Here is a 21,319-nt window from a genome sequence, read left to right on the forward strand (position 1 = left end):
AAGCAGAGGTTCACACAAATAATATATTTTAAAAGGTGCAGTGAATCTGACAATCCAGAAGGAACGTTCTTCTCTGTTTCTAATCCTTATGCACCACTAACAAAAAAAACCCCTTCCAATCAACAGAGTAAAACCATTGATATGATTTGCTAATAGCCAGCTTGATCAATATGTTTCCAGATCAGATCACCATGTGTTTGTCTATGTGTGTGTGTATACATACACACACATACAGTGGAAGGGCTACCAAAAGTTTTACTACCACACTGTGGGCGTGGCTTATGCAGGATACCCTGCATTTTCTTTCATCATCTTTCAGTGCAAATTGGGTGCTCTGGGATGGAGCTCCCTTTTCGCTACCCCACTGCGCCCCCCCTGCTCGGTCCAGGGAGCAGCCCACCCCTGAATATATAGATAGATAGATATACTGTATATATATATAGATGTCTGTAAACACATTCTACTAGGTTTGTACATGTGTGTGTGTGTGTGTGTGTGTGTCTCTCTCCATTCACAAATGTATAATCAGAGACTAAATTAAATAAATAAGCATATATTTGTGAAACTGGAATGATGGATAAAGAGAAGGAACAAAAGAGATTAAAGCATGAAAAGCATACAATACACACACACACACATACACACACACCAGTAAATAGAACTGTGTAATGGTCCAGATTTGAACTATTTTAACCCAATCGGCTTCTGATGGCAAGACAACAACTGCACAAGAGCTGGGCAGATGGTGAAATACTTTCAGTCTTGGTGAGAAATTGATGGTGATGGATAGGGTATCTTGCCCATCACGAAGAACATGATCGTTAATTGAAGGAATACCACAAAGCGGTTAACATTTGTTTGTAGTACACTTTCCTCAGTCACATAGCAGGGAAGACTTTCCCACCCACCCTGCTTTTAAACAAACTGTCTGTTTATAAACCAAAAATCTATCTCTATTATGATCAGAATTCTTACACTCACATTTAACATTTGAGTAAAGAGGCTTAGATTCACACATTGTCTGAGTTTGTGATCCACCTTACAGTGGCATTGAGATAGACCTGAGTAAGTTGTATTTCTGTGTGCTGTAAGAATCTCGCTATTAACAGATCAAAGAAGACTTTATTTATTTTATTTTATTTTATTATTTTATTTTATTTTATTTTATTTTATTTATTTTATTTTATTTTATTTTATTTTATTTTATTTTATTTTATTTTATTTTATTTTATTTTATTTTATTTTATTTTATTTTATTTTATTTTATTTTATTTTATTTTATTTTATTTTATTATTTTATTATTTTATTATTTTATTTTATTTTATTTTATTTTATTTTATTTTATTTTATTTTATTTTATTTTATTTTATTTTATTTTATTTTATTTTATTTTATTTTATTTTATTTTATTTTAGTTAGTTAGTCCAAAACACAATGAGGTTACAGGGGATATACACATGGTACATCAATCAATGGGAGAGTAGTAGAAGAAGAGATAGAGACATAGTGATAGAAGAAAAAGATAGTTATAGAAGAGACAATAGGACAGGGGACGGGAGGCACTTATGCATGCCCCTTACTGACCTCTTAGGAATCTCGAGAGGTCAACCATGATAGTCTAAGGGTAAAATGTTGGGGGTTAGGGGATGACACTACGGAGTCCAGTAATAAGTTCCACGCTTCGACAACTCGATTGCTAAAGTTGTATTTTTTACAGTCAAGTTTGAAGCGGTTAATATTGAGCTTGCATCTGTTGTGTGCTCTTGTGTTGTTGTGGTTGAAGCTGAAGTAGTCATTGACATGTAGGATGTTGCAGCATATGATCTTGTGAGTAATACTTTATTTATTTTTTATTTATTTATTTATTATTTAGATTTGTATGCCGCCCCTCTCCGCAGACTCGGGGCGGCTCACAACAAAATAAAACAATTCATGACAAATCTAAATTATAGTTTAAAATATTAAAAAAAAACCATTTACTAAGCAAACATACATACAAACATACCATGCATAAATTGTATATGCCCGGGGGAGATGTCTCAGTTCCCCCATGCCTGACGACAAAGGTGGGTTTAAGGAGCTTACGAAAGGCAAGGAGAGTAGGGGCAGTTCTAATCTTTGGGGGGAGTTGGTTCCAGAGAGTCGGGGCCACCACAGAGAAGGCTCTTCCCCTGGGGCCTGCCAACCGACATTGTTTAGTTGATGGGACCCGGAGAAGGCCCACTCTGTGGGACCTAATTGGTCGCCGGGATTCGTGCGGCAGAAGGCGGTCTCGGAGATATTCTGGTCCAATGCCATGATCATGTTTAAGGCGTTGTAGTTCAAGGCTTTCAAGGCCCAGGATTGAAAGTCTAGTTTCGTAGGGTATTCTGTTTTGGGTGGAGGAATGAAGGGCTCTTCGGGTGAAGTATTTTACTATAGTACAGAACAAAGTACCAGCCTCAAGGATGAATTGCCCCATCTAATCTTTTTAAAAAATATATTAAAAATGCTTCAGGGCTTTGTAAAACCTCAGAAACATATTTAGAAAACTAAAATGATAAGAGATGGGGGGAAAAGTTAGAAGAAAGCTGTGTATCAGACAGATCCTTCCACTTTAATAGGAATATTTATTTATTTACATTTATTATAGCTGCTGACTCTAGAAGGCTTGGAGCTAAATTATTTTCTGATGAAAAGGACTTTTGTGGTTTGCCAGGTTAACCTTATAACAATGCCCATAACAATTTCTCAAAACCCTAAATTTGCCAACTGGCCCCAAAAGTTTGAGAACATCTATAGTAAATTATGGTTGATTGCGAAGTTCTGGTAGAGCTGCATAGTTGACCATCAAACTGCTCTTAAGGGTTCAAATGAATTGTCACGAAGACACAATGTGGTGCTTTCAATATGCTTAGATCCCTTGGAGTCCCTGAACGAAATAATTAGATATGACTCCGTTTCAGTGAGAAAACAGAAATAATTTATTGCAGTTTGGAGACAAGCTGGAAGCTGAGGGTCTGTAGAAGCCTTGTTAGCTCGGGGCCCTGGGGCTCACCAGAACAGTTGGCCATGTTTAAAGAAGGCTCCAACCTGAACTGAAATTGGCAATAAATATCGAACTCCTGTCATTGACCCCCTCCCCAAAATGGACAAAAGTTCTGGAGAATCTCTGAATCTCTTTGGTTTCCTTGCTCTCATATAAATAGCTGATTAGCATCCCATTAAGCAACTGACCTCTAGCAAATTGGTCACCACTTGGGTGTCCACAGCAGGACCATAAAATGCTGCCATTCCTCCTACAGACAAATCAATATTTATTACTAAACAACTTGCACGAGCCTTACAGAGGCCCATGGAGGGTCACTGTTGCAATTGCCTGTACTGGCCATTCATTAACAGCCTGGGCGGGGGGGATAGCATGGTCTAAAACGTTCTATTTTTACAGGAGTTTTTCGGCTGTTTATCAGGGATAAAATAATATAAATTAAACTGGGATTCTCTCTGTCTCTCTCTATCTTTCTGTCTCTCTGTCTTTGTCTCTGTCTGTCTGTCTGTCTGTCTGTGTCTCTCTCTATATATATATATTCCGTGTAGGAATATATATTCCTACACGGGAAGAAACCCGAATATACCAAGACCGTCATACCTGTACCCATGAAAATCTACGAAAACACACACACACACACACACACACACACACACACACATATATATATATATACAGTGGTCCCCCGATTATCGCAAGGGTTCCGTTCCAGGACCCCTCGCGACAATCGATTCTTCGCGAAGTAGCGGTGCGGAAGTAAAAACACCATCTGCGCATGCGCAGATGGTGTTTTTACTTCCGCCGCAGCAGCGAGGAGCCGAAGATTGGGGTTTCCCCGCCGCCCACGCAAACTCCTCGCTGCTGCCGCGCCTGCCACTTGTCCGCCGCCTGCCTGCCCGCGCGCCCGCCGCTCGCCCGCCCTTCGCCCGCCCACGCCGTTCGCTCGCGCCGCTTCCCAGCTGAGTCCTGAAGCCAGAAGGCAAAGGCGATCTTCCGCGTTTGGCTTCGGGACTCAGCTGGGAAGCGGCGCTGGGGTTTCCCCGCCGCCCACGCAAACTCCTCGCAAAACAATCCAGTAGCCTGCAAGCTCCAACTACTCAGGATATCACGCCTAATCTACAACCATTAACTAATCAGCATACTTCAGCTACATCAACGACCCCAGATGTTACCCCACTGACTCACCAGGAAGTTTCTACACAGCAGGCAATTGCTGAGCCATCAAACCACACCCAGCCATCAGTATTTATAGAAGGAAGGCAGCTCAGGTCTCGTGGTGTTCGCCTTAGAACAAGGACAGAAACACCAGCATGAAGATGACGAGTGGGACCTCGTCAAAACGTCGCCAGAAATTTCCAAATCCTACACGGGAAGAAACCCGAATACATTGCTCATAAAAATAAAGGGAACACTCAAATAACACATCCCAAGATCTGGATGAATGAAATATTCTCATTGAATACTTTGTTCTGTACAAAGTTGAATGTGCACAACAGCTGGTGAAATTGATTGTCCATCAGTGTTGCTTCCTAAGTGGACAGTTCGATTTCACAGATGTTTGATTTATTTGGAGTTATATTGCGTTGTTTAAGTGTTAATGCTATTGCTATATCCTAATTTTCTGTAATACACCCTCAGGACAGAATCAGAATAATAAAGCTAAGTATGAAAATAACAAAAAACTGCAGTGGACTACAACATTCCAGTGAAAGGTTTAAAATGTATTTAGGTAACATTATGAAACAGTAAACATTTAGGGGGGGGGGAGTTGTATGTCCTAGCTCAGTGATGGCAAACCTATGGCATGGGTGCTACAGGTAGCACATGGAGCCATATCTGCTAGCACGTGAGCCATTGCCCTAGCTCAGCTCCAACGTGCATGTTTGGTTCACACAAAGGTTCTGGGAGGGTGTTTTTGGCTTCCAGAGAGCCTCCAGGAGGATGGGGGAGGGCGTTTTTACCCTTTCCACGGCTACAGGGAAGCCTTTGGAGCCTGGGAAGGGCAAAACACGAACCTACTGGGCCCACCAGAAGTTGGGAAACAGGCTGTTTCTGGCCTCCAAAAGACCTTCGGGGGGGAGCTGTTTTCACCCTCCCCAGGCATTGAATTATGGGTGTGGGCACTCATACATAAGTGATAGTGTTTGTTTGTTTGTTCGTTCGTTCGTTCGTTCGTTCATCCATTTATTTATTTATTTATTTATTTATTTATTTATTGGATTTGTATGTCGCCCCTCTCCGGAGATAGTACACATGCATGCTGTTTCGGCACCTAAGGAAAGAAAATGTTCACCATCACTGTCATAGAATAGAATAGAATAGAATAGAATAATTTTATTGGCCAAGTGTGATTGAACACACAAGGAATTTGTCTTTGATGCATCTGCTCACAGTGTACATAAAAGAAAACATACATTTGTCAAGAATCATGAGATAAAACACTTAATGATTGTCACAGGCGTAAAATAAGCAATGAAGAAACAATCAATATTAATAAAAATCTTAAGGATTCAAGCAACAAGTTACAGTCATACAGTCCTAAGTAGGAGGAAAAGGATGATAGGAATGATGAGAAAAACTAGTAGAAATAGAAATGGAGACTTAGTAAAAAGTTGACAGTGTTGAGGGAATTATTTGTTTAGTAGAGTTTGGGGGAAAACTGTTCTTGTGTCTAGTTGTCTTGCTGTACAGTGCTCTGTAGCGAAGTTTTGAGGGTAGGAGTTGAAACTGTTTGTCTCCAGGATGCGAGGGGTCGGTAAATATTTTCCCTGCCCTCTTTTTGACTCCTGCAGTATACAGGTCCTCAATGGAAGGCAGGTTGGCAACTATTGTTTTTTCTGCAGTTCTGCTGTCCTAGCTAATGCATAGGAATTTGTAGAAAGGTCTAAAGCAGAGGTCCCCAACCTTTTTAGCACCAGGGTACCGGCTTTAAGTTAGACGAGTTTTCCACGGCCCGGTGGGGGGGGGGGGCTTTGGTCATATGGGGGTGGGGTTATGGAGGGGTGGAGCTTAGTGACGCAGCCCTCCACACTTCTCCACAGGGCGGGGAGAATCAGGAGGCTCCTTTGGCGGCTGGGGGCTGCCTGGCTTTGTGATTTTGGCTGGGGGGGGGAGTTAGGAAGGTCCTACTTCTCCCCCCCAGCCAAAAATTCAAAGCCTATCTGCTGGATACGGGCGATGAGTGGGACAGAGCGGCGCGGAAGCCTCTTGCAGCAGCTGCCACAGCCACCGGCTTCGGCGCCGTTCGTCCCGCCCATCGCCCGTATCCAGCAGAAGCTGCTGCCCGAGTGCTCTTGGCCGGCGGGATTTAAAGTGCTGGGGTGGGGGGTGTCCCAGCGGGAGGCGAAGCACTGGGGTGGGGGGGCTGTCAGGACACCCCCACCCCAGCACTTTGAATCCCGCCGGCCAAGAGCACTCGGGCAGCAGCTTCTGCTGGATACGGGCGATGGGCGGGACGAACGGCGCCGAAGCCGGTGGCTGTGGCAGCTGCTGCAAGAGGCTTCCGCGCCGCTCTGTCCCACTCATCGCCCGTATCCAGCAGATAGGCTTTGAATTTTTGGCTGGGGGGGGGGGGAGAAGTAGGACCTTCCTAACTCCCCCCCCAGCCAAAATCACAAAGCCAGGCAGCCCCCAGCCGCCAAAGGAGCCTCCTGATTCTCCCCGCCCTGTGGAGAAGTGTGGAGGGCTGCGTCACCGCCCGACGCCCCACCCCGTCCTGCATAATGTTCTCTGCCGGGAGGGCAGCGCCGCCGCGGACCGGCTGAAAACCCCCAACGGCCTGGTCCCGGTCCGCGGACCGGCGGTTGGGGACCTCTGGTCTAAAGGATATTCATTGGCTATATGCAACCTACTTTTTGATTGGGCACGCTCATGAAATTTTTAAGATGGAAGGTTTTTTTTAAAAAAAAAAATGTGTGTAATTTTTTAGAATTTAAGTCAATAAATTAATTCTCAAAGTCCTGAATAGCTCAACTGTGGATCTTGGAAGCATCCAGTTTCATAAGAAAACCCTCAGTGGTGAGGATCATAACAGACATGGATCCAAGTGGATCTCTTGCTTTAATTATTTCGTTAAAAACCTTCAGGGCACAATTGTTTCTCCAAAGAGTTTAGAGGTCTCTCAAAAGAGAGATTTTCATGCAGAAATAGGTTCAAACCTATAATATTTGCTATTGCTGCCATCTAGTGGCTCAAAAAAACCCAACAACCCGGTAGTGTTTACGTATATTAAATTGTGGCTAACATTCAGAAGGAGGTCCTAAATTCTGCGAATAAAAATGAAATAAAATTGACCTACCGCTTTGTGAAAAATGAAACCTGCTCAGAGACAAAGATAGAGATGGTTCTCAAATACTTCAAAAGAAAAGGATTTAGGGGTAGTGATTTCTGACAGTCTCAAAATGGGTGAACAGTGCAGTCAGGCGGTAGGGAAAGCAAGTAGGATGCTTGGCTGCATAGCTAGAGGTATAACAAGCAGGAAGAGGGAGATTATGATCCTGCTATATAGAATGCTGGTGAGACCACATTTGGAATAATGTGTTCAGTTCTGGAGACCTCACCTACAAAAAGATATTGACAAAATTGAACGGGTCCAAAGACGGGCTACAAGAATGGTGGAAGGTCTTAAGCATAAAACGTATCAGGAAAGACTTAATGAACTCAATCTGTATAGTCTGGAGGACAGAATTAAAAGGGGGGACATGATCGAAACATTTAAATATATTAAAGGGTTAAATAAGGTCCAGGACGGATGTGTTTTTAATAGGAAAGTATACACAAGAACAAGGGGACACAATCTGAAGTTAGTTGGGGGAAAGATCAAGAGCAACATGGGAAAATATTATTTTACTGAAAGAGTAGTAGATCCTTGGAACAAACTTCCAGCAGACGTGGTAGATAAATCCACAGTAACTGAATTTAAACATGCCTGGGATAAACATATATCCATCCTAAGATAAAATACAGAAAATAGTATAAGGGCAGACTGGATGGACCATGAGGTCTTTTTCTGCCGTCAGACTTCTATGTTTCTATGTTTCTATGTTTCTATGGTTCATGTTACTAAGATCCTGGTTCAATAATCACACCAAAAAGTCAAAGCATAACGCAAAATGGATATTATATACACAATATAAATGGTTATTTTTATATTCTGTCATGCTGCGGCCCATTACCTGGCTGTGGCCTGTTTTGAACCAGGCTTTTCAGGTGGCAGGCGAGCATGGGCACATGTGTGAAGCAGTGAAGGGCTGCAAACATTTTTACTACCACACTGTGGGAATGGCTTATTTTGTGGGTGTGGCTTGCCAGACATGTGACCAGGTGGGAGTGGCTTGATGATCACGTGACCGGGGGTGGCTTAGAGGTCATGTCACTGGCTTAAAGGTGGCCAACTTGACGTCACTCACGTCAAGGATTTGGCTTAGGGTGCCTGGCCTCTCCTCAAAGAGATACAATTTCCTTTACTATTACTGAACATCCAAAATATACTATTCAATTCTATGTATGTATATGCTATATGTGTACATACATATTACACACAGGCACACAAAAATATACACTATCTACTGTAATGTCAGGCTCTCTGATAGACTTCCCCCAAAAATTCACAGGTACAAATTTCAGACACACACACACACGTTTGAAAATTCAAAACAATGTTCTTTATAATGAAAAGTCACTTAAACTAAGTCCTCTTTTGGGATAGCAAAGAGCACTTGTCTCCAAACAAACTGGTAATTTGTACAAGTCCCTTATCAGCTCTGTGATACTTAGCTTGCAGCCGTGAGGCTATTTACAGTCCTTCTTCTTTCACAAAGTGAAACACACTTTGTTCTGGTTTAGTTTCAAAGCGGGGAAAAATCAGCACACAAAAGGTCCAAGTCAGTAAAGCAGTCAGGAAACACAACAATCAGATAATCCTCCACAAGGGCCAAACCCACAGGCTGCTATTTATAGCAGCCTCACTAATTACCACAGCCCCACCCAACCACAGGTGGCCTCATTTTCTTTGATAATAATCTCTCAGTTGTTGTTGCCTATGCATTGCTCTCCGCATGCGTGGCTGTATCATTAACTCTTGTTCTGAATCCAAGGAGGAGCTAGATAATTGATCTCCTTCTGAGCTGTCTGCCCCACTCTCCTCCTCCCTGTCACTCATGTCTTCTTGGTCAGAGGAGCCTTCATCATCAGATTCCACTGGGGGGGGCAAAACAGGCCTGCAGCATGTGGATGTCTCCCCCACATCCACAGTCCTTAGGGCAGGAGCTAACCACAACATCTACTATATAAAGTGTATGTACACACACGTGCGCGCACGCACAGCTCTTGTAAAATTATACACGTTCAACCTCATTTACTGCGATAGGAAAAACGTACCCAGAAACCATCATGGGAAAAAAAAGGGGGGGGGGAATCAAAAATTTTCTTCCGGTTCTGTGTACCTGACCGTACCCGTAGGAGCCCATCACTGCTGTGAAGCTCCCCTTGAGCAAGCACAAAATGGCTGCCACTCAAGCACAAACCTTCCATTGCACGAGTGGTGATGACTGGTGCTCAACTGCAAATCTTCCCTCACATAAGCAGCAGTGGACTGCACTGAGGTGTGAGTGTCCCTTTGTGTGAGTGGTGGCAGCTGGCACTTGCCTGTGAGGCTCCCCTTACACAAGTGGTGGCGTCTTGTGCTCATGTGTGAAACTTCCCTCACCCAAGCAGTGGTAACTAACGCTCACACACCAAGTTCTTTTTATGAGAGCAGTGGATGTATGTGCCTGCTGCTGAGACAAACAGAATTGCTCACAAGGAACTATCCCTTCTCCCTGCTGGGTCACCAAGTCCATGGAAAAACCTCTCTCCATGAAACCAGTCCCTGGTGCCCAAAAGAGACCATGCTAACCTAATCCTACATAGCTTCTTCTCTGGTAATATCACTTTACTAAACCAAAGCATACAAAATTTTCGCCAGACCAATCCTTGAATACAGCTCATCTGTCTGGAACCCACACTGCATTTTGGACAAAAATAAATTAGAAAGATACTTTACTAGAAGAGTCCTCCACTCCTCTACTCGCAACAGAATACCATGCACAACCAGACTTGAAATCCTAGGCTTAGAAAGCTTGGAGCTGCGTCACCTTAAACACGACCTAAGCATAGCCCATAAAACCATCTGCTACAACGTCCTTCCTGTCAACAACTACTTCAACCACAACAATACATGAGCACATAACAGATATAAACTCAAAGTAAACCGCTCCAAACTCAACTGTAGAAAATATGACTTCAGCAACCGAGTTGTTAATGCATGGAATTCACTACCGGATTCTGTTGTTTCATCAGCAACCCCCCCCCCCAAACTTTACTCTTAGACTATCTACTGTTGACCTCACCCGATTCCTAAGAGTGGCATGCATAAGTGTACCAGCGCCTATTGTCCCTGTCCTAAGTTTCTCTCTTATTAGTACCAATATTATGTATATAAACAGTGTTATTTCTTTGTATACTACTAATACATACTTGATATATAAATAAATAGATGGATGGATAGAAATATAGATAGATAGGTAGATAGATGATAGATAGATGATAGGTAGACAGACAGACAGACAGACAGACAGACAGACAGACAGACAGACAGGTGGCTGCTGGCTTAGAAAATGGCCTTCAATAGATTCATGTATTTTTCAAGTTAATTGTGGAAGCCACTGAGATCTTTCTTAGCCACCAGGATGAAGTTTACTGCACAAGCCTAGAAATTCCAGTCTTTAACCTTACATTATACATTGGTTTCTTGCTAGTTGGCTGCTTTGAAACTCATCAAATTTAGTACTCAATGTATTTTGACACAAAGAATTTGTCCCGATATTCATTGTTTGTTTGGTACTCAGCTGGGTACTCATTTTCGGCTACCTTGTGACTCACTACATTATTCCTTATGGGGAAAATGTGTTTGGTATTCACTATTTTTGGTACTCCTCCCGAACCCAATTAAAAATGAGTACAAAAGGACCACTATATATTAAATGATCTATTATTTATATTTTGGTGTAAATTTCAAGCAAATATTGAATAAAGTAATAGGAATATAACTGTATATTCCATACATTCTTATGAAGTGGCAAGGAACTAATCACAACTTATGTTTCTTTTCTGCCTTCTAGTTCCATGGTTCCCAAGATCAATTCAAGAACTGGACAGATTTGCAAATCAGATCCTCAGCTATGGAGCAGAACTGGATGCTGACCATCCTGTAAGAAAGGATAAAAAAATTGTTAAAGGCACCTCTCCCCCCAACCATTCCCTTTTAAAGAAAAAAAAATCTGTTTCTAAACTCCTGTATAATTTTACATTTTAAAATCTAGAATTGATAATTTTTGGAACTGATCCCAAAACAATATTTTGAGGATGGTTGTTGTAGACAATCAAAAGCCTGAATTATACCGTAATCTTCATTTGTGGTTATTGATAAGAAGCACCATCCTTGTGAAGTTAGGGAAACAATTAGAATCATATCAAACAGGGAATTTTGTATAAACCGAATGGTGCAGATGAAAACGTGCATAGACAACTAAACAAAAAAAAAATCTATGTTTCTTACTAATTTATTATTCTGTAGATCGTTTATCAACCCCTAATACAGTGAGGTAAAATAACTATAACTTTCGGAATTACTCGTTATGCAGTGTAACAATTTAAAGGACTCTAGGTAAAAAATACCCACATTGGAGGACAGGGGAAATTCTATTGTAGCTCAACAGTGCCATCTAGGGTTTGTGAGATTGATAAACATGGCAAAAACTTTATTCTGGATTTTAAAAAAAATCAACCCAACAACATGTGAATTCAGAGTAATTACTGCTGATATCAGAATTCGTTCTATCACTTCATTGAGGAAAAAACAAGGGCCTTTTTTAAAGCTCCAGATTCCTGTAATTAAGTCATGATAGTTAAGTTCTGAATGTGGGAACTATCTTAATGGGAGATCAAATAAACTCCCGTACTGCAAAGAATCTTGCATATTGTTTGGAAATACTCAGTGGATGTCAAGCAATGCATTGAGGTGTTATATCTCCACAAATGATATCATCTTTATTCTGCTTTCTTTTCTTCTCCATTTTAACCCTTCCTCTAAATAATTCCTTTTTAAAAATTCTAAATATTTGGTTCCAGTGTTTTTCAAAGTATTGATAAATTATGGGATTTCTAGTAAAAATCCAAAATAATGAAGTGTGTGATTGTGTGAGTGTGTGTGAGAGAGAGAGGAAGAGAGAGAGAGAGAAAGATAGGAAGAGAGAGAGAGGAAGAGAGAGAGAGGCAGAGAGAGAGGGGGAAGAGAGAGAGAGGAAGAGAAAGAGAGAGGAAGAGAGAGAGAGGAAGAGAGAGAATGAGAGGAAGAGAGAGAGAGAGGAAAAGAGAGAGAGGAAGAGTGAGTGAGGAAGAGAGAGAGGGGCGAAGAGAGAGAGAGAGAAAGAGAAGACTAAAGAGAGAGAAAGGAAGAGAGAGGGAGGGAAGAGAGAGAGAGGAAGAGAGAGAGAGAGAGGAAGAGAGAGAGAGAGAGGAAGAGAGAGAGAGAGAGGAAGAGAGAGATTTTTTTAGGTGGTAGGTAGGTAGGGTTTCTCACTAGTAGAAAAAGACGGAGGGAAGGGTGGGGAGATGTTCACAACACTACTTTTGTGTAGCAAATAAAATTTTGGATGAATGACCACATAATTGCTTACAACTGGTCAAGTAGAACAACATTCTCTATCCTTCTGATGTCAGATGATGTAGAGTAGCCAGTAATTATCACTATTAATTTAACTGAAGCTGAGTACTTGTAAATAAATTACACAGAATGTAGCAAAAAGTACTGCTATTACACTAATTGAGGAAGAGTGATTAGCCTTTCACTAGCTCACTAGTTTAATCTAAAATGAATAATGCACCCCATATAATTATTTGGCATACACAATATTTGGTCGAATCCTAGAACAAAATAAGGTGAATGGGGGTCATTATACTGAAGAACAAGTGAATAATATTATAGATACAGGAGCACAGTAACCATAGGCAAGATGAAACTATTAACAAAAGACAATCCATCCAAATGAAGGACTCATCTCAAATCCAACTCCAAGAAACAGTTAATCAATGGCCCTTTTTTTTGCAGGGTTTGCTGTTATTTGGAATGGGGAAACAAAGGTACACCTAGATATTTCCAAAAATAAGTTAAACGGGAAATATTATCTGAAATTTCCTCAGTATATCTATATTGATTTTGCTGCAGTCGATCTTAGCTTCATCTTGGACAATCTTCCCTATGTAAGATTAATGAAGCTATCAGATCCTAATATATAATAATGATCATTATGCTGTCACCCAACGGTTTAACAGAGATGGCTAAAGTGTCACCTTTTAAAATGCTCACAAAGAAATCTTTTTTGTTATTTGTTTGTAGGGTTTCAAAGATCCAGTTTACCGGTCAAGAAGAAAAGAATTTGCAGATATAGCATACAACTACAGGCAGTAAGTATACAGATTAGAAAGAAGAAACTACCTCCTAAAATAACTTCTTCGGCACGAAATAGGTGTTCCTTTTGATCAAACAGTGGTCTACAGACCATTGTTAAACCATAGAGTGAAGCATTTACTCATTTACCATCAATCACCTGGCCAGAACCCTTCACTGCCTTAGTAAGGGCCTCTGCCTCTTCAACCACCAGTCAACTGAATGCTTATTTAGTAATCACTAGAGACATTTTATTTTATTTATTTATTTTGTCCAATATACAATGAGGGTTTTAGATTAGGACGTCTTCGTGACGTCAAAGCTCTGCCCATGGAATTCCCTATTGGGATTCCCCACCTCCGTTTCAGCCTCCAGATCGGCCAAAAACGCCACCGCCGATTGCAAAAACAGTGCTCCGCTGGGTGCCGCCGCCCGGCTGTAACCTTCTGAAACAGCCGGGCGCTTCTCGGTGGCCTCCGGAACCCAAACCCGAACTCTTGCTGAACTTCTGGGTTCGGCATTTGGGAGAATGCCGAGAAGCCCCCCCGGCTGTTTCAGAAGGTGACAGGCGGGCGGCGGCACTTCTCGGCGGCCTCCCGAACCCGAACCCAAACAGTTTGGCAAAAGTTCAGGTTCGGGTTCAGGTTCGGGAGAATGCTGAGAAGCCCCCCGACTGTTTTAAAAGGTGACAGCCGGGCGTCGTCGTCCAGCGGAGCGCCATTTTGCAATTTCTTTCCCCTTGCACGCATTAATTGCTTTTACATTGTTTCCTATGGGAAACATTGTTTCGTGTTACGAATTTTTCGCCTTACGAACCTTCTTCCGGAACCAATTAGGTTCGTAAGACGAGGTATTACTGCATAATGGACCATCAGGCCAAATTTTCCTCCAGTCAATTTTTCCATAAAACATTTATTTCCTCTTGCTTGCTTTGTTCCTCCTCTGTTCTTAGATCCTTCTCTGACTGCATTTATCCCCCAATTACACCCTTCTGGTCATAAATAGCATTCAGAAGAGGATCGTGCTCCAGCCCCCACAAAAGCTTTCTTATCTAATTGTGCTGCAGCATCAGAGGCAAACTACAAAGCACTAGGCACCAAATAAAACAGCATTTCATATGCTTCACATTAAAAGGAGGAAAGAAGGGTGCACAATTTGCATTATAGCAAGGACTATGAGCAAGATTAAAACAATGCATTGCGCATGTTCTTGATCTAATTGTGTCTATCATCACTGTTCCAGCTGCATGATAAAGTGTTCAATGAGCTGGTTTGTCTTCACACTATTTTCTGGACTGTGGGACTGAAGAGATAGTGTGGCAGTGATTTTATGCATGATCCAATTTGATAATTAAATCCTATTATCAACTAATTGGAAATACAGTCTCTTTCTCTATCTCTCTCTATTTTCCTCCCTCTCCCTTCTCCCTTGCAAAATCATGGATGATTCATTTATTTATTGTCTATATCAAGTAGGACTCAATTTGAAATTCATAATACAACCAATTACACACACACACAAATGCAACTCATGCTTTAAACTTGGCATGCATGTTCCACTTGGCTTCTAGGTGCTTGCTAAGAAAAGATTTTTCCAAATGACCATCAACTCATTAGTATTTCTAATATAAAATATCGAAGACTATATATTTATGCTAAGGAGTTAGACATTCTACTCTCCCTCCCCACCTGAAAAGAACTCTGTTCCAACTGCCAGTGGTCATGGCCAGCATGTGACTCATTCAGCCTGCAGGCTGGGAGTTTAGACATTCTACTCCATGCTAAGGAGTTAGACATTCTACTCCCCCTCCTCATCTGAAAGGGAGAGAAGGGGATAAGGTAGGAAAAGCCTGAGGGAGAGAAGAGGAGAGGCCGATTGTAACTACTTATTAATGTTCAAGGTTTAACTGTCAATTTAACAAGCCCAATCACATACCGTAGTTTTGTAGCGAAGCTTGGGTATCCTGCTACTAATAAAGCAATGAAGCGAATGGGAAATGGGATGGCCAATGATTGGTCTTCCTTCCTCCCACCCTTCCTCCCTCCCACCCTCCCTCCCTTCCTTCCTTGGAAGATCATATTACAGATCAGCATTTGAGAAGCATCCTTGTTAAACAATTATTTAAACCTATTTGGGGCATTAGTGTTTTCTGCTTCAAAACTGACCACATGATAGAAAGGATGTCAAGGGCCCACCCAAAATATAAAAGAAAAAGGAAGGGTTTTGAATCCAAATTCAACCTCAATGGTAGAACAGGGAAAACGTTGTAACAAAAACAGGCTTGATTTTTTTTTATAGCGTTCACTGTTATAGATAGAAACTGATATCAACAGCTCCAAGAAATGGTGTTATGGTTTGGCAAATATGTAATTGGAGCCTAGACATTATCTTTGCATGTTGTGGAAACCAACCCTGTAGGATTGAGCTGGGAAAGGCTCCCTTCTTTGAATGGATAGCATAGCATGTTATGGGAGAACAAACACTACACTTTGCTAATTCAGATTTGTAGTAATTTGGAATTTTAGAGCCAGCGATTGGCCCTTCTGGTTTCGGTGGCTCTGCTTTGTCAACCTATCTGAATCTAGCCATTGCGATAAAACCATACTTTAAAAATCCTTGCGTTGGCATGGATTCATGACAAAGAGTTGTAATGAGAGTATAGAGCGCTTGTAAGACCACATTTGGAATATTGTGTTCAGTTCTGGAGACCTCACCTACAAAAAGAGACTGATAAAATTGAACGGGTCCAAAGACGGGCAACAAAAATGGTGGAAGGTCTTAAGCATAAAACGTATCAGGAAATACTTCATGAACTCAATCTGTATAGTCTGGAGGACAGAAGGGACATGATTAAAACATTTAAATATGTTAAAGGGTTAAATAGGGTTCAGGAGGGAAGTATTTTTAATAGGAAAGTGAACACAAGAACAAGGGGGCACACAATCTGAGGTTTGTTGGGGGAACGATCAGAAGCAATGTGAGAAAATATTATTTTACTGAAAGAGTAGTAGATGCTTGGAACCAACTTCCAGCGGACGTGGTTGTTAAATCCACAGTAACTGAATTTAAACATGCTTGGGATAAACATATATCCATCCTAAGATAAAATACAGGAAATAGTATAAGGGCAGACTAGATGGACCATGAGGTCTTTTTCTTCCCTCAATCTTCTATGTTTCTATGTTTCTATGTTAATATGTTCAAATGAAGTCACAAAGCCAGTGGGTGAATTCCAGTGATGGGCTAACAAAATTTTAACTACCACACCTTGGGTGTGGCTTATGCATTTTGTTTCAACATCTTTCAGTGCAAATTAGGTGCTTTGGGGTGGAGCTCCAAATTTGGCTACCGGAACTGCGTTCCTGACCGTTTCCGTAAGATCCCATCACTGGTGAATTCCCACCAACCCCCTTTACTAAGCTCACTTCTTGAAGTTTCCATTGTAACATTGTTATTATTGTTGTTGTGAGCCGCCCCGAGTCTCCAGAGAGGGGCGGCATACAAATCTAATAAATTATTATTATTATTATTATTATTATTATTATTATTATTATTATTATTATTATGTCAGTACAACACAGCAAACGAGATCACTATGCTGGATTTCGTATTTCATCACCAGTCGGGTGCTTCCCAAGCACCTAGGACTGCGTGATGTAGCGGCGAATTATGTTTGCGGATCCCAGTAAAGCGGCCTTTTGCAATTGACAGATGGAGATTTTGTCAATTCCGATGGTTTTCAAATGTCCGCTGAGATCCTTTGGCACTGCGCCCAGCGTGCCAAGTACCACTGGGACCACTTTCACTGGCTTACGCCAGAGGTCGTTGCAGCTCAATTTTTAGATCTTCGTATTTCACTAATTTCTCTAGCTGCTTCTCCTCAATTCTGCTGTCTCCTGGGATTGCAATGTCGATGATCCATACTTTCTTTTTCTCCACGATCACAATGTCTGGTGTGTTATGCTATATTATTATTATTATTATTATTATTATTATTATTATTATTATTATTATTAAGTTGCTATGAAAATGAAACAGGGCAAACTATACATGTCCTTCAAAAAAAAGAATAAGATAAACAGGAAATCAGGAAAGGTGTTGAATGCAAGTATATATGTGTAGGAAAACAATAAACATGTAAACAATAGGAGCTGTGGACTTGAAATTATAGGCCTTTCAAGGACAATCTTTGGAGCAGGAGGGACAATTTAGGATGTTCTTGTGTGGCTCATTTTTAAGACTCTTGACCATTCATCTTTGTGTGTCCCCCACCCCTTTTATGTATGCCCACACTTACTCCCCCATCTCTTCAGTTCTCCCCTCTCACCTGCCACCCTGAGCCTTGGTCTATTGATCTCAGCAGCTTTCAAATTGGTGTCTGACGGAGCCTTAAACCTCTCCTCTTTTCTTAGGCCCACGAAGGTGGCCTAAGGATTAATGAGAAATGTCAATGCTATAGAAACCACAGCAGTCTCATCGCCACCGCCACCACCCCATCTCATTCAAAATCATGTTTAAGGCTCCAGAGATCAAGGAGGACTGGTGCAGAGACACAGAAAATTGCACAATTATTAGGGGGCTGCCCCTAGGATCAGGCTGGAGTGACGGGACAAGGAATGGTGGGGGTATCACTCATCTTCTGACAAAAGAGCTGCCCACTTTGGAAATCTCTCCTATTATCCCCCACGGTGCCACAAACCCTATTCAATTGCTGGGCGGTGGGTGGGTAAAAAGCTTTGATTTGGGGACAGGATGAGAGAAAGGCTTAGATAAGTCGCCTGTCCATGTTTAAAATTATTTTCTGAGCAGCAGAAACCCCCCCCCCCACTCTGCTCTGGTTTTAATGTCAAGGCAACAAGTTTAGCAAGTCAAAGGATTCCTTTTGGGTTCAAGACAGAGCTGAGCTGACTGTTGGAGACTTATATATAGGGAAGAGACGGATCTGCTATTCCTGCTGAGCCATTACCTGGGTCGACGTTTAGCACCCCAGTTTTAAGGCCAAGAGAGATTTGGAGGCATTGTTTAGTTAAGCCAGAGATGTTTTGTATTATACCAGCCTGGTTTTCGGTATCGCTCACGTGTACATCAGATTATTTCGTCTTCGGATCATTAAAGCTGCAAAGCAAGAACAGCATGGGAGGAATTAGGCCAAACTGTTACTGCTATAGTGAGAAAGTAAGGAAGTTGGAAATGATGGCGACGTTTCTTAAGAATTAATTCTCAACAGGTGTTTTTGTTTTCCCTACATCCACGTAATTCAATCATAAATAATAGAGTGGATAAGGGACCAAGTAACTATCAGATCTTCTGGGATCCCAGCAGTGTTTTTTACTGTTTACTCATGTTAACCCAGATAGTCTTATGCTGGAACATTTGGGAATTTTAGGGCCTAACTGTGTTGTGGAGCAATTGTTTGTTTGCTGCAGCTTTTTAAAAATCCATCACAAGGACAACCTCATTACAAACCTTTTGGGGGGGGGGGGTGTTATTGTTTTTCAATACCTTACAGAGATTCCAATTTACATATCTCAAATTAAAATATAATACTATACTAAATCAAATTTTTCTAATTATTTATCCAATTATTTCTGGTATATATCATTCATCCTGTGCTACCTCCTTTCCAAATGCTATCATCCGGATTTTAGATATTCTTCACTTTCATTTATATTTAAAGTGCTATAGCTATCTACATTTCTCTTGGCTATTTGCTATTTTTCCTAACTGTGCCATCGTACTTCAGTCCCTTTCTAGCGTTCTTAGAAAACACATTCCTACTTTTATTTGAAAAAACCCTCATTTTATTGTAGCTGCCCTTAACAAGAGAAAATATTCAATTTTACATCTCTTTAAAAGCCCAGGAAGGAAAGGGGAAAAAAGGGGGGGGGGAGAAAGAAAAAAGGAAAGAAAAAAGAAGAGAAGAAAAGAAAAAGGAAAAAAAATCATATTGTATGTTAATCTAAACATAGGAGGAAGGGTTGTTGTTAAAAAATTTAAAATACATTTCCTACTCAATTCATTTATTTCACTTCTTTCATTATATCAGTGTATCATTTCTACTTTAACAGATCAAAATAAATATAAATCATTATTAAATCATTAATGATTTTAATGATTACAAAGCATTTTTTAAAACCTCAATAAAAAAATACTGATATGTAAATAATTTGATGGAGTCAAAGAGATGACTGTATATGTCCATCTCTTCTGCAAAGAGCAATTGTTGCAAAGGATATGTTCTTGTTGATAAGATGGGAATATAGATATTTTTTCTAGGTACTATCATACCTCAAGACCTAAAATGGTCACCTAACATCAAAAACATCATCAAAAAAGCACAACAAAGAATGTTCTTTCTGCACCAGCTCAGGAAGCTCAAACTGCCCAAGGAACTGCTGATACAGTACTACAGAGGAATCATTGAGTCTGTCATCTGCACCTCTATAACTGTCTGGTTTGGTGCTGCAACCTAACAGGACCGACACAGACTTCAGAAGATAATCAGAACTGCAGAAAAAGCAATTGCTGCCAACCTGCCTTTCATTGAGGACCTGTATATTGCACGAGTCAAAAAGAGGGTGGGGAAAATATTTACTGACCCCTCGCATCCTGGACATAAACTGTTTCAACTCCTACCCTCAAAACGTCACTACAGAGCACTGCACACCCAGACAACTAGACACAAAAACAGTTTTTTCCCCGAACACCATCACTTTACTAAACAAATAATTCCCTCAACACTGTCAGACTTTTTACTAAATCTGCACTTCTATTCTACTAGTTTTTCTCATCATTCCTATCACCCATTTCCTTCCATGTTGACTGTATGACTGTAACTTGTGGCTTATATCCTAAGATTTTTATTAATATTGCTTCTTCATTGCTTATTTGACCCCTATGACAATCATTAAGTGTTGTACCACATCATTCTTGACAAATGTATATTTTATTTTACGTACGCTGAGAGCATATGCACCAAGACAAATTCCTTGTGTGTCCAATCACACTTGGCCAATAAAATTCTATTCTATTCTATTCTAAATCTGCACTTCTATCCTACTAGTTTTTCTCATCATTCCTATCATCCTTTTCCTCCCATTTAGGACTGTATGACTGTAACTTGTTGCTTGTATCCTAAGATTTTTATTTCTCCATTGCTTATTTGACCCCTATGACAATCATTAAGTGTTGTACCATATGATTCTTGACAAATGTATCTTTTTCTTTTACGTACGCTGAGAGCATCTGCACCAAGACAAATTCCTTGTGTGTCCAATCACACTTGGCCAATAAAATTCTATTCTATTCTATTTTAACTTCCCTTTCAGTGGACAACCTATACCCAGGGTGACTTACACCGAGGAAGAGAAGAAGACATGGGGGATAGTCTTTAGGGAGCTGAAGACTCTATACCCTACACATGCTTGCTACGAACACAATCATGTGTTTCCACTCCTGGAAAAATACTGCGGCTACCAAGAGGATAACATTCCCCAGCTTGAAGATGTCTCAAACTTTTTGAGAAGTAAGTAAATAGAGGTTGGGAATCTGATATAAATGTGGCTTGTGTATCAGAAGCAATCAGACTGCAATTCTGTTCATTTATTTGATTTATTTATTTATTTTGTCCAATACACAATGAGGGTTTTAGTGGGTATATATCTATATACACATAGTAAAATACATGATGAAGGTTATAGAGGAGATAATCATAGTAAAATATATCTAAGAAATAATAGAAAAGAAGATATAGGAATAAAACATATCAATGAAAGAATAGAAGAAGAGATATAGGAATAGAAGA

The 21,319-nt window shown here is 40.7% G+C and overlaps 1 protein-coding gene across 2 annotated transcripts in view; it reads left to right on the top strand.

The window, feature by feature from the left end:
- PAH (phenylalanine hydroxylase) overlaps positions 1 to 21,319 on the top strand; it is a 58,273-nt gene that overhangs the window by 25,099 nt on the left and 11,855 nt on the right. For both annotated transcript variants that reach the window (XM_070756277.1, XM_070756276.1), the window contains exons 4-6: positions 11,189 to 11,277; positions 13,465 to 13,532; positions 20,844 to 21,040. In XM_070756277.1, coding sequence (XP_070612378.1) covers positions 11,189 to 11,277; positions 13,465 to 13,532; positions 20,844 to 21,040 — 354 coding nt within the window. The remainder of the gene's footprint in view (positions 1 to 11,188; positions 11,278 to 13,464; positions 13,533 to 20,843; positions 21,041 to 21,319) is intronic.

The sequence above is a fragment of the Erythrolamprus reginae genome, chromosome 6 (assembly GCF_031021105.1).
Source record: "Erythrolamprus reginae isolate rEryReg1 chromosome 6, rEryReg1.hap1, whole genome shotgun sequence".
Taxonomy (NCBI): domain Eukaryota; kingdom Metazoa; phylum Chordata; class Lepidosauria; order Squamata; family Dipsadidae; genus Erythrolamprus; species Erythrolamprus reginae.